The sequence below is a fragment of the Trachurus trachurus genome (assembly GCF_905171665.1).
Source record: "Trachurus trachurus genome assembly, chromosome: 23".
NCBI classification, from domain to species: Eukaryota; Metazoa; Chordata; class Actinopteri; order Carangiformes; family Carangidae; genus Trachurus; species Trachurus trachurus.
This window is the reverse complement of record NC_139912.1, coordinates 17,061,024-17,072,710: the sequence shown is the minus strand read 5'-3', so window position 1 is coordinate 17,072,710 and position 11,687 is coordinate 17,061,024. Positions and strand designations below refer to the sequence as shown.

Here is an 11,687-nt window from a genome sequence, read left to right as displayed (position 1 = left end):
TACACGAGCCGATACGTGTCCACAGCACGCGGGTGTCTGAGAAGCATGGCTGCTGGCGGAGGATCGCTGGTGGACTGAGCGGATTCAGAACATTTCTCATGAGTTCACTGGAACCGGTTCAGATCTGAATATTGCTGAAGACATCTGCAAACAGTTTGGAAGCTGCATTGTCAATCGAAATAAACACAGAGGTATAAATGAAACTTGCACAGATAAGAGTTTCACTAACAACAAGGCAGGTTTAACACTAGTGAGGCCACACTGACTGAATACACATCCAAGTGTCTGCTAAAAGAAAACACAAGGGATTATGGGTATAAGGAGACAACAGCAGAATCAAAAATAAAAGCTAAACTGACACTTATGGTCCTGAAATAAATTTGAAGGGAGTTAGGTTTGAATTTGCATTTGCACTGATCTCCTGTGAGGAAGACTCTAGCGGCCTTTCTAGTGATAAACCTGCAGATCTGAGGACAGCGGGTTGCATCGGGTGTTAGACTTGGATCACAGCGGAGAGAGAGAGCAGAGAGCTGAGGCTTGGAGGAGGAAGAGACTGGGATGAAGGGAGGTTTCAGTTTCACACCTGGTAACTGACAGGAAGAGCTGCTGTGGAGGTTGTTAGTCGGAGAAGAGGCTGGCGAAGGACTGTCGCAGGCTGCGGATGGTCTCGGCTTTGGCCTCGTCGTCGGTCTGGTTTCCTCGTAAGGTCTCTGTGAAGGTGTTGGTCAGCGACTGGGATTTACTGCCGAGTAAACAGAGGATTTAGTTTGTGTTTGTGTTGTCAAGTGTAACTGACTCATGTCTCCGCCTATAGCTGCAGCACTGTGAAAACGGCTCAGCTTTTCACTGTCACTTTGATGCAGCTCTGAGACCAGCTCAGCATGTCTAACTGTCTGTCACCAGAGCTTCGAGACTTTTCGATAAAATTTCAAGTGACTTTAGAAAAATAGAAAAAGTATCAAGTAAAAAAAAGAAGAAAAAAAAACTTCCTAACGTGGGGTCTATTCCAACTCCTTTCAGCAGATCACTGTACTGTACTTAGAAATGTGCATGGAATTGACAAACAAGCCAGTGGACAACTTGAGCTTTAGGTCTATAAAACGATTCATCCTAAAATTTACAATAAAAAACCATAATCCAAATACTTGATTTTTTAGATTTTTACAGTGATGTTTTCATTGCGGTGTTTAATTGTATAACACATGGTCTGGATTTGTGTGCAGAGTAAAAAAAAAAAAAAAACATGGTAAAAATGTATAGATCTGTATAGCATCAGTATAGTACAGTAAATCCACACCACATACAACATATATGGAGGACAATGCTGGACTGTTATTCTTTCTGACAAAAGCACAAACTGTTTCTAAGAATTAGAGTCAGATGATGATATAATTTAAAAGTGCAACAGATTACAGCATAGAACTAAACCTGCTGTGGGTTGAATCAAGACCTTTTGTCGTACTTGATAAAATACTGAAAGCATGGATAAATGAAATAAGCCACAATAACAAAGATATTAAATTTGATAAAGCTTTGATTTCTTATATTTCTTCTTTTTTTTCTAACTCATATTGAAGGTGAGCAGTCTGTTTCCATTCCCTTGCTCAATTTTCATTGTGAGTGGAAGGAAGATAATGGAACAAGCCTCTTCATTTAACGTGATAATACAGGCTCAGGGTTAACAGCTGATCTCACAAACATCAGAATACATCTCCAGATGCACAAATAGGATAATAGAATGTGTTAACCTGGCTTTTCTCATTATTATCACATTTAATCATATGTGGACAACTGCAGGAGAATTACACTTCATGCACAGGCCAAGGGATACTATAATTAGACAATTCAGAAGTAAAATATCGAAACAGTTGAATTTTGCACAAGCATAATGAGAAATACTTATGTGAGGAAATGATGAACTGTTCTGAGAACTGTATTAAGATGTGAGAATGATGGTTCTGATGTGTGTGTTGCACCAAAGCAACTAAAGAAAACTGTAAATGAAACAATGTGTCCTCCCTGACAAGAAGATATGAGGGTAAATAAAGACATTGGCACATGAATATCAAATGAAATGCCGACATCTTCTAAACACTGAGTTGATCTTTCGTCTGGACTCACTTCAGCTGTGGTGACTGTTTCTGAGCTCCAGGGCCGGAGGGGGCCGGGATGGGGCCGGGCTGGAAGGCCTGGCTGGGGGAGGTGGTGGCTGAGCGGGCTCTCTGAGGTGAGCCCTGGGCAGACTGGGACGGAGAGGCGGAGGCGGAGCGGTGTCCTCCTGCAGCAGGCCAACACACTTCACGCATCAGTTTCACTGCGTTTCATCTCCACAGAAATGAACAGTTGCAGAGATTAAGTGTGTTTTTTCTTACCTCGTCTGGGCTGTGTGGTCTGTCGACACAAGAGAAACAAAGGAACACAGGTTTCAACTGTTTCACATGGATTGTAAAAACCATAATGTTCAACAAAACACTCCAGTGAAATGGTATAAGACAGATCCAGATATGATCACTGTTCCTTCTCCTTCAACCTTTGTTGTTTATGTACAGTGTAACTGTGATATGGCGCTGTACCTTGATAGAAGAAGGCTGAGGGTTGGAGACTCCCAACAGAACCTGGGCCATCTTGTTGATCACCAGCTCTGTGATCAGCTGCTTATCTTCCTCCACATGTTCACCAATCAGAGGCATGGAGCTGTCCATCACCTGTTGAGACCCATTGAGAAACAATAAGAGGTTTAACACCATGACTCCTCCACAGGGTGGCAGTATTGTATCTATTATAGTAAGAGATCACTGGTTGGGTGTCAGTGATGTCATAGGAGTAGAAAGTACATTTAGTTGACTACTGTCTTTTCAGAATATATTTTGTATATACTGTATATATATATATTATATCATTTTGTATATGTATTTTACTTAACTTGAGGATTAATGCCTCAAGTTATAACTACTGACTTTAACTCCACTAAAATTCTGATCTGAGGTCTGTTTTTGAAGGTTTAGAACAAAACAACAATGTTGACACGAAGACTGAAAACGTCCACAGTCACATTTAATCAGGAGGATCTACTGGAGTAATGGACTGTCCACCTCTGGACTGCAGTAATGGACTCGGTGGTGTGTTGCCAGCTGTGATGAGTCACTGCCAGAAATCACATACACACAACAGTGTTCCCCACAGCCAGCCACAAGCAACACAACTCTCTGCTGGCCCTAAACATTATTTATTACCAGGTGCATTGAGCATGACACTGGCTTTACACTCCCATACTCCACAGAAAGTCCCTGGTCTCTCTACACCCTACTATGGAGCAACAACTGAGATTCTCCTGCAGAATCGATAAAGTTCCTGCTGGGATTTCTTTTTATTCAGTAAAATGTTAACCTGGACTCAAGAAAAGATTGATTAGGATTTGGTAGCTAAAAGCCAGAGTCAAAATGACTTCACAAACACTTTTTAGCCATTATTCAAAACTTCAATGAGAAACTATGAGTCAATTTCACACACACGGTCCATATATGATTCTGGATAAACAGCATGGAACCTGAAACCAGCCTTGATGGAGGAGGCAGGCAGCCACGAGGAGATGGTTGAAGTCTTATGCTTCTTACTTTACTATTTTAATACTTCTTTTAAGTCTGTGAAGTACATTGACTGATGTCTTTGGGTCATGGTCTTCTCCAGCCTCTCAGTCTGGTCTGATAACAGATCACATGAATCAAGTAAAAGTAAATGGAAAAACTTCAGTCTAAATGTGAGATGTGGTTTTGCTCCACGTTAAAGGCCCATAAGAGTAAATGCTGAGAGACCGACCGACTCTCTGATGAAACCTGGAGATAAAGTCAGAGGCTAGAGTTCAGCTCATATTTTAGAATTTCCATTGAGCAACAGATAAAATGTGACTCTATCTATAAATATTCCTCTGCCCTAGGCAGGACGTGGAGGGGCATGACCACATCCACTGCAATACAAATAATTAACCTTGAAGAAAAAAAACAACAATTTTCCCAGCACTTGAGCTCACATGCACGTACATGTGTGCTGCAGAGCCACAGAGCACATGGGGCTTGGAGATCTGCCATCCTCCTCCCCGAGGACCAAAACAAACAGGGGCAGAGGAGCGTGGCTGCTGGTGCTGCCGGTTTGGATGCAGAAGCCTGGAGTGGTGGATGAGGCTGCTGCACCACACCCCGGCCACCGGCTGTAAACACGGCGCAGAGCGGAGCTGATCCTCTCGTAAACAGTGTACACTGAGCGGAGCCCCGTCATGTGCTGAAGAGAGAGCAGGTCTCCCACTGACTGGCTGAGCAGGGCTTCCCCCTCTCTGTGGCTCAAGCCGCTTTGATCAGGATCATCAGTTAATAAAATGCACGCAAATTAAAAAGAGAAAAGTTATAAAAATACTTTGGTTGGCAAATATAAAAACCCACTTAATGTCACAAGGCCCTGGGCCCAGCTGGCCGCTTTGTTGAACACCATTAAGGAAGAGCATTAGCATCAAGTAGAACCTCCTGAGGCTGCAACCACTATTTTCATTATCCATTAATCTGCCATTTATTATATCTAGTCTTTGAAGTCATGGGAAATTGTAGAAAACTCAGGTCCATTGCTAAGATCCTATTAAAACTGTAAGACCCAAACTCTATCAATGATCTAAATACAGAAAAGCAGTGGATCTTTACGTACAGTTTCAACCATAGAATCAACTACTCAATCAACAGTTTGCCACACCCCTCCCCCATGGCGTGTGGTCCAATCACAGCTCTACATGTACATGCATGACGTCAAGCTCCAGTTTTCTCCACATGTAGAGTGTGTGAAAAGATGGAACACTGTGTTTATCTGTTCCAACGTACAACTCATGTTAGCGTGACCCACTAACTAGCGCAAAACAGCAACAAGCATGGATAGAAAGTGAGCGGCTTTTTCTGAGGTTGACGTTAAAGACACCAGGCGAAATAATTTCAAGATAAGACAATCTCAAAAAGCAAATAGGTCACAAGGAGCCTGATGGGATATAATTTAAAAGGAATCTTTGGGTCAATTCAGTGGCCTCCCTGGATAGACGATCTCTGTGCATGCAAGCACCAATCCTAAAATGTAGCATTTCTGTTGTATGGCCTTATTTGGATGGGGAAATGTGAAGAGGTCTGTGTGAAATCAAAATTAGCCAAAAAACAGTTGTATTTGAATGGAGTGAATAACCATTATGACATACTAGGCTATTAGTGATATACGAATAGTTTTCCAGTCTGGTACCTGAGAAAGGTCAAATTCCACCTGGACTTATCTGTGATAATAAAACATCTGTAAAATTGCTCAGGTTCACTTTTTTAGCATCTACTTTTGCACAGATACACACAGTTGCACATTTGATATATTCATTGGGCTACTATCCCATGATTCAAAGGCAGATTATACTCAAAATAATGTGTTTTTTGCTAGGCGGAGACGAAAAATTTACATTTTCTACTGTGCTCCAGATTGATTTACTCAAACACCTGTCTTCATTCTGACATGTAGTAATCTCACAGGTCTTAGCTTTCTCTTTTTTAAAAAACAGGCTGAAATAAAACTACGGTTGCCTAAAATAGAACAGAATTGCCCTCTGGGATTAATAAAGTGGATCAAATCAAATCAAATCACATTTTTACATAGTGTATCTTTGTTAAATCGGTCCAAAAATGTTGAAAAGCAATTTCTTAGTCTTTGTTAGCTGTTTTAATTTTGTGCTCGCTTGCTACGTTCGTTCACGCCCTGTGCATCTCCTCGGTGCTAAGGCCCCCCTGTCCTTAAAACCTAGTGGCGCCCCTGCACCAATCAAACAGTGACCTGGAAGATCCCCAGTCCTCTGTGACTTATGACTCATTGTCTTCAGGTATAGAGATTGTCAGACTTTAGTCTTTTGAGAGTTAATTAAATGATGTTACATCCTGTGTCATCACCATCTTTGATTAGATTTGACTGAAACACAGCAAAGCAGCGAGGACAAGTGAAACCTTGTGCCTGGGGAATCAGTACTGGTAAAGACATTCAAATCCACACGGTGTTTTTCGGTGCAGTCTGAGTTCTGGCTGTTTGGGTTCATACTGTTCTACACGGAACCACATCAGCAGTCAGCGTCTTGGCGAGGATTGGTGGTGAGGCGGGGTGTGGCGCAGCAGTGTCCCGGCCAGCTGAATCTTTACCACAGAGGACGGAGCAGAGGCCTGGCAGCCCAGCGCCAGGCCCCACTTCAAACGGCGTGCAGTGGTGAACAGAGGCAGGATCCACCCTGCTGATTTATTAGGACACAGAGGCATGGAAGCAGAGGACTGGAGCTGCCACTGGCCTCTTCAGCAGAGGAACACAGAGGTGTTGTTCTTGACTTTTATTGAGCTGCACGGTGTTCTGTCTGGACGCTGATCCGGGCTGCGTGCGTGGGAACACTCAGACGGCACAACACGTGAGATGTGCTCGCCGAAAATTATGGGGAGGTGATGGTGGGAAACAGAGAGTCTCTACTCCTCCCTGTCAGCCTCATTGTTCTCATGATTCACTCCGAGTTAAAAAAAAAACTAAAAAAACATCTGATTTTATCTGATTCAGTTTCCTGATGCTCTGTGTCTTTGTATTGAACAACTGACAGTAACTTTAAAGTCAAGTTAATGAGTGAAATCATGTGTGGGGTGTGTGTGTCTCTTCCTCATAATATGAACATGTTTGTTTTTCTTTTAAACATAATGTCGGTGATCCTCGTCCTGTTAAGTGTCAAGTTGTGTTGCTGTGACGTGTTGTTGTACAGTGTGGGTGTTGCTGTGATATGTGATTTCATGCAGGGCTGGGCTGTAATAGAAATCATATCTGCACATTGCCAGAAGTGGAAGAAAGTGTGAGTCAAACATGACAGTAGAAAAAATACCGCAAAAATAATCTCAGCTGTGTGGAAATACATATGTATCATTTGCAATTTGAATGCAGCCCATATTATTGGATTATTATTATCAGAATGTAATGGTCGAAGTAGCCAGGAACTGTATCTGTCAAATAAATAAGAGTTATACTCAAGTACAGTCTCTTTAATCCTTTTTCAGAACACTTAGTCCTGTAAACTGTATTCAAGGCGAACAGATAAACGTTGCAGAAACTATCACTTATGAGGATTTGGTGCCACTTGTTGCCAGCACATCAACAGCCGGTGACACGGAGGGAAAGCCCTGTGGAGACCAGCCTGTCTCACTGTGGTTTGGTCTACGAAGGGCCACGCCTTCATGGACCACGTCCTCCGAAAGGATGTGGCCTCTGAGCCGGGACACAGCTGTGCTTGTCAGTGTTGTTTTACAGATACGTCTTGTCAGCATTTAAATTCATGGGTGATTGTCATACATTCATCTTGTGTAATTACTGTTGTGAGGTGTGACCTGAGCCTGAGGAGCAGACAGCTTCCCTGCCGCAGTTAATTAAATTCCATCAGACTGACAGAGTGGATGAAGAGGAAGCGCAGCCTGATGTGTCACTGCTTTCTGTGTGTCACAGTCCAGCTCCTGGATGATATATCTCTGCGGAGCTGGTAGATATTTCCTGATATAGTCCGAGGCTTGTTTTCTCACCGATGACCTCACCTGATGTGCAGATAGAGAGACGTGTGATCGTAATGCTCTAAAAGACTAAAAATGGGCATGTGAGACGTGCCAGAGTGGCCTGTTTCCTCAGATCTGAGGACACAGGAGACCTGACTAAAAACTAAACTGATTAAACATTACACAACGTTTGGGCTCCTGCTGCTTTCTTATCAGCAGATCCCCCCTGACTGAGGACTCTCAGGCAGCGTTCACCTGCCTGCTGGTCTCTCAACCTGCATCAGCTTCACTCAGAAACTGACTTCCTGTTTTATAAAGGCCCCCATGCATGTCTGAACCTATGGTCTGAACACTGTTTGAAGTGCCTGTGCAGAGAGTGACAGCAGTGATAATACAGTGAGAGCTCTTCTGGCTTTGTGCTGTACTTCACTTCAGTCCATTTTCAGCTCCAGCGGGTGTAGAACATCCAATACATTTTTTTCTTGTTTGTTGAACCCTGAAGAAAAGTTTCTGCTCATCTTCCCAGGGGATGGCATCTTCATTACCACCGTTCATGTGCTTCTGTAGGAGCAGCAGGACCCAGACCTGCCTCAACTACTGTTTCCCTCTCTCCTTTCATATAGATTCAAATATAAGTGTAGCATCATGCAGCAGGTGAATGAAGTATAGTACAAGAGGAGCTTCAACATTTCAGAACTTGTGCTGAGATGTAATACAAACTCAGCCACACAGAATTGAATTCAGAAAATAGATGATCTTGTTTTATATTAGTTATTAAAGAAGGGGACGACCTGAAAGTTGAGTTTGGAGAATTCAACCAAAAACACTGATGAACCTAAGTGTGACGATAAGGTAAATGAAACACCTTTGAGCAATTCACTGAATAGGAATCAATATCAGAAATCAAAAAATATATATATGAAAGGGATCTGGAAGAATTTCCTGTGAGATACATTTAAAATTTTAAATTAAAGTAATAGGCTTATTAAAGTTTCAAGTTCCTAGATAAAGGTGCAGATGGCTCTTGACAAGAGGAGTTTGGGATCAGTTTTGAAACGGTTCTGGTTTTAAAAGTATCTGAAGGGTACGTAGCGTACACCTGGACCGAATGCTAACTGGTTTAAAGACCCAGAGTCAGGTGTTCATTAGTGTGAGTGTCACCTTTCACACAACACATGACTGGTCAGCTATTGGAGGTGAAAGGCGACCTGTGTTACTGCAGTGCAAACTGGTCGTTTCTGACCAGGCTGCCACACTTTTATTAGTCTATAAACTGGAAGCTACAAGTCCATTAGCACCTTATCAGCAGGCTGAAGTAAACAGGCTGTCAGCGGTCGCACCATGTCAACTGTTGTTTCCTCTCTGCTGCCTGTTTAGTCTTCACTTTAATCATTCTTTCAAGGCTCTGTCTAATGTTCATCTGTAATCAGGCCTGGCTTCACGCCAAAGTCACAACATCTGACCTCAGACAAACTGACCTCGATGATGTAGTCGTTGCCGTCTTTTCCATGGACAGCCTTCACTGCGCAGATATCAAGGCCACCAAACATCTCAGCACAGGAGTCCACCCACTGCCGGTATCTGGAACACAGAGACACATGTAGCTGATAATTCAATCAAATAGATATCTTGTGTACTCTGGAAATTTCAAGATCAAAAATGTATTTAAAAAAAAAGTAAAAGCAGCTAATTTGTGTGCCATATCTGTGAAGGAATGAAAGAGGCAACAGACAGGTGTGTATTCTCCCATCATGCCACTGCGTCAGCTCACCGGTCTGTCATTGCGATCTGTTCCAACATGGCGGAACCTGTGTTTGCCTTCCAGTTGCCAGAGATGGATGTTCTCCTGAAAATCAAAGACAACCATCAGGACATGAATCATCCTGCAGAAAACACAAACTTATCAAAAGCCACTCAGTTTCTCAACAGTAAACTTACTGTTAGCTTATATTAAAGACATGTCGTGCAACAGATGCACTGTGCATTTTTATGACTAAAAGATGAAACTTTCTAGAGTGTTTCAGCTTTATTTTTTAGAAATTTGATTCTATCCAGGGTTGTGGTAAATGCTTTTGGAAACAGTTCTTTGCCAAATAAATGTAAATTGCGATCACACTATGAAATAATAATGAAACATTATGAGACAGAGTTGTTTTCGAAGCAAATGCATAGCCGAATTACATTCCAGACACGGCTGCTCGGCAGAGTGACTTCAAAAAATAGTATTAGTGGTATTATTAGTAGTATTTGCTTCATGTTTCGTAATGTTACATAATTATACATTATTATTTATTTATTTATTTATTTGTTTATTTCGGGCATGTCAGTTAGATCAATCATCATCAAACATCATCTTAGTTTAAATCATACAATACACATGGCCGAAAGGGAAAGTGGGAGAAGCAAAAGCTTATCTAGTCCCGTCCCCACACAGAATACATTATCTTCATCATACTTTTTTCTTATGACATTTTTGTCACAACATGTTACAACAGCAGGTAATAATATAGAGCTGCAGTCTAGTTCTAGACAGTCAAAACAGATTACGTGTGTGTCTGCACATGTGTCCATATTGGTCCGTCATGAGTGAACAACAGTCTCGTCTTGTTGCCTCACACAAAGTGGTCCAATCAACAGAGATCAATTTCAGTGATTTGATTATTTGCTGGGATGGTGTGAGAGCCCGTTTTTGTCATTTTTCTTTTATACATCCCATAGCGTGGTGAATGTGCAGGTTACAGCTTGTCCACCAGAGTGTTTTGGAGTTGTTGGATTGTGTATTTAGTTTGATGAGGGAAACGTAGAAACACCATGAGCCTCCGTTGCGTTAGCTGAGCAGCTCACGTCTCTGCCCCGCCGATCTAAAAACAGCTTGCACCGACAATTAAGGTGATGAACCTACTGCAATGACTATAGGGATTATGGAAATAGACGAATTTGCCAAAATTTTGAAATATCTCTTTAAAACCAGCTTTTATTATTATATTAATGTATACAGAGATCCTCACTACATTTTTAAAGGTACTCTGACAACACATGGACCCCTACTGCTCTGAAGTGTGTGATGCTGGTGCTTTGACGTCTTACATGTAAGCCTTGTAGTTGTTGCCGATCTTCTGGATGCGGATGTCGTACTTGGACTGGACGTAGGGCTCGGTGGTGGCGTAGGTCCCTGCCAGAGCCACCACACTGGTGATGTCCTGGAAGTCCTGCTGACTCTCAACTTTGATCTGTGGGACAAATGACACACGTCGAGTGAGCAAGTAGCTAATTACAGGACATCAAGATCCAACAGGAAGGACGTCACTTCAGTCCCATGATCAGGTGATTAGACTGAGGACCGTGCGCTCCAAATGAGGGGAAGTGATGCAGTGTTACATAAAATTCATTGGATAAGAAAAGTTTGGAATTAGGTATGTTGTAACATAGTGTAACACTGTGAAAGTATCAAAGCCTCAGCCCACAGAGAATGCACAAAGTCTGTGTTTAGAAACTGAGCCAATGGGCATTGGTAGACAAATTCATCACTTAACAGCAGAGTATTACCACCGTCATCACGGTCCCTGTCTTTGATATCACAGTAGGAGATTTGTCAGCATGAGTGAAGATGAGACTTAATGAGCCTTAAGGTTTAAGGTTTAAGCAAAGGTCAGCATCTATCTCTAAAATGCATTGAAATAAGGAGTTCGATGCATCTGTGACCAATCTACCGAAATGATTGCAATGCGTACAGCAATACCCTGTTGACTTACAGTTTTTCTCAGTCGCTTTGGTGCTATTCTCAGATCAGAATGAAAGTTCTCATAACTATTAGTTCAACCTCCACAACATGTAGTCATTTGTCCACATCATAGTAGCAGTTTCTCCTTCCTCTGAACAAAGTGCAAATGCTTTTGGACATGTATCAGTTGCTCTCATACAATTCTCTGCTGTTTTACAACATTATCATTTGTTTATGTCATGTCAGTCAAAATGAACTATACTTTTGAACGCTGAATAGTCTTTCCCTAAAAAACTAATAGTCCTCATTTCATTGCTTGAGTCATTACATACAAAATTCTTGAACTAGTTTTCAAAATCTGTCAAACTAGTTTTAAATGTTGGGAGAAGCACTGTGAATTCAAT

At 42.0% G+C, this 11,687-nt stretch overlaps 1 protein-coding gene across 3 annotated transcripts in view; it reads right to left on the bottom strand.

Annotated features, from left to right (window-relative positions):
* Nucleotides 1-618: 618 nt before the first annotated feature.
* syn3 (synapsin III) overlaps nt 619-11,687 on the bottom strand; it is a gene marked incomplete at both ends in the record, with an annotated part of 86,402 nt that continues 75,333 nt past the window's right edge. Inside the window, 7 exons of one of the 3 annotated variants that reach the window (XM_083999742.1) lie at nt 619-742; nt 2,122-2,278; nt 2,373-2,391; nt 2,574-2,705; nt 9,041-9,143; nt 9,334-9,408; nt 10,650-10,792. In XM_083999742.1, the coding sequence (XP_083855868.1) occupies nt 619-742; nt 2,122-2,278; nt 2,373-2,391; nt 2,574-2,705; nt 9,041-9,143; nt 9,334-9,408; nt 10,650-10,792 (753 nt within the window). Of the gene's footprint in view, nt 743-2,121; nt 2,290-2,372; nt 2,392-2,530; nt 2,706-9,040; nt 9,144-9,333; nt 9,409-10,649; nt 10,793-11,687 lie in introns of all 3 variants that reach the window. The other 2 variants (XM_083999741.1, XM_083999743.1) reach the window with 2 other exon arrangements.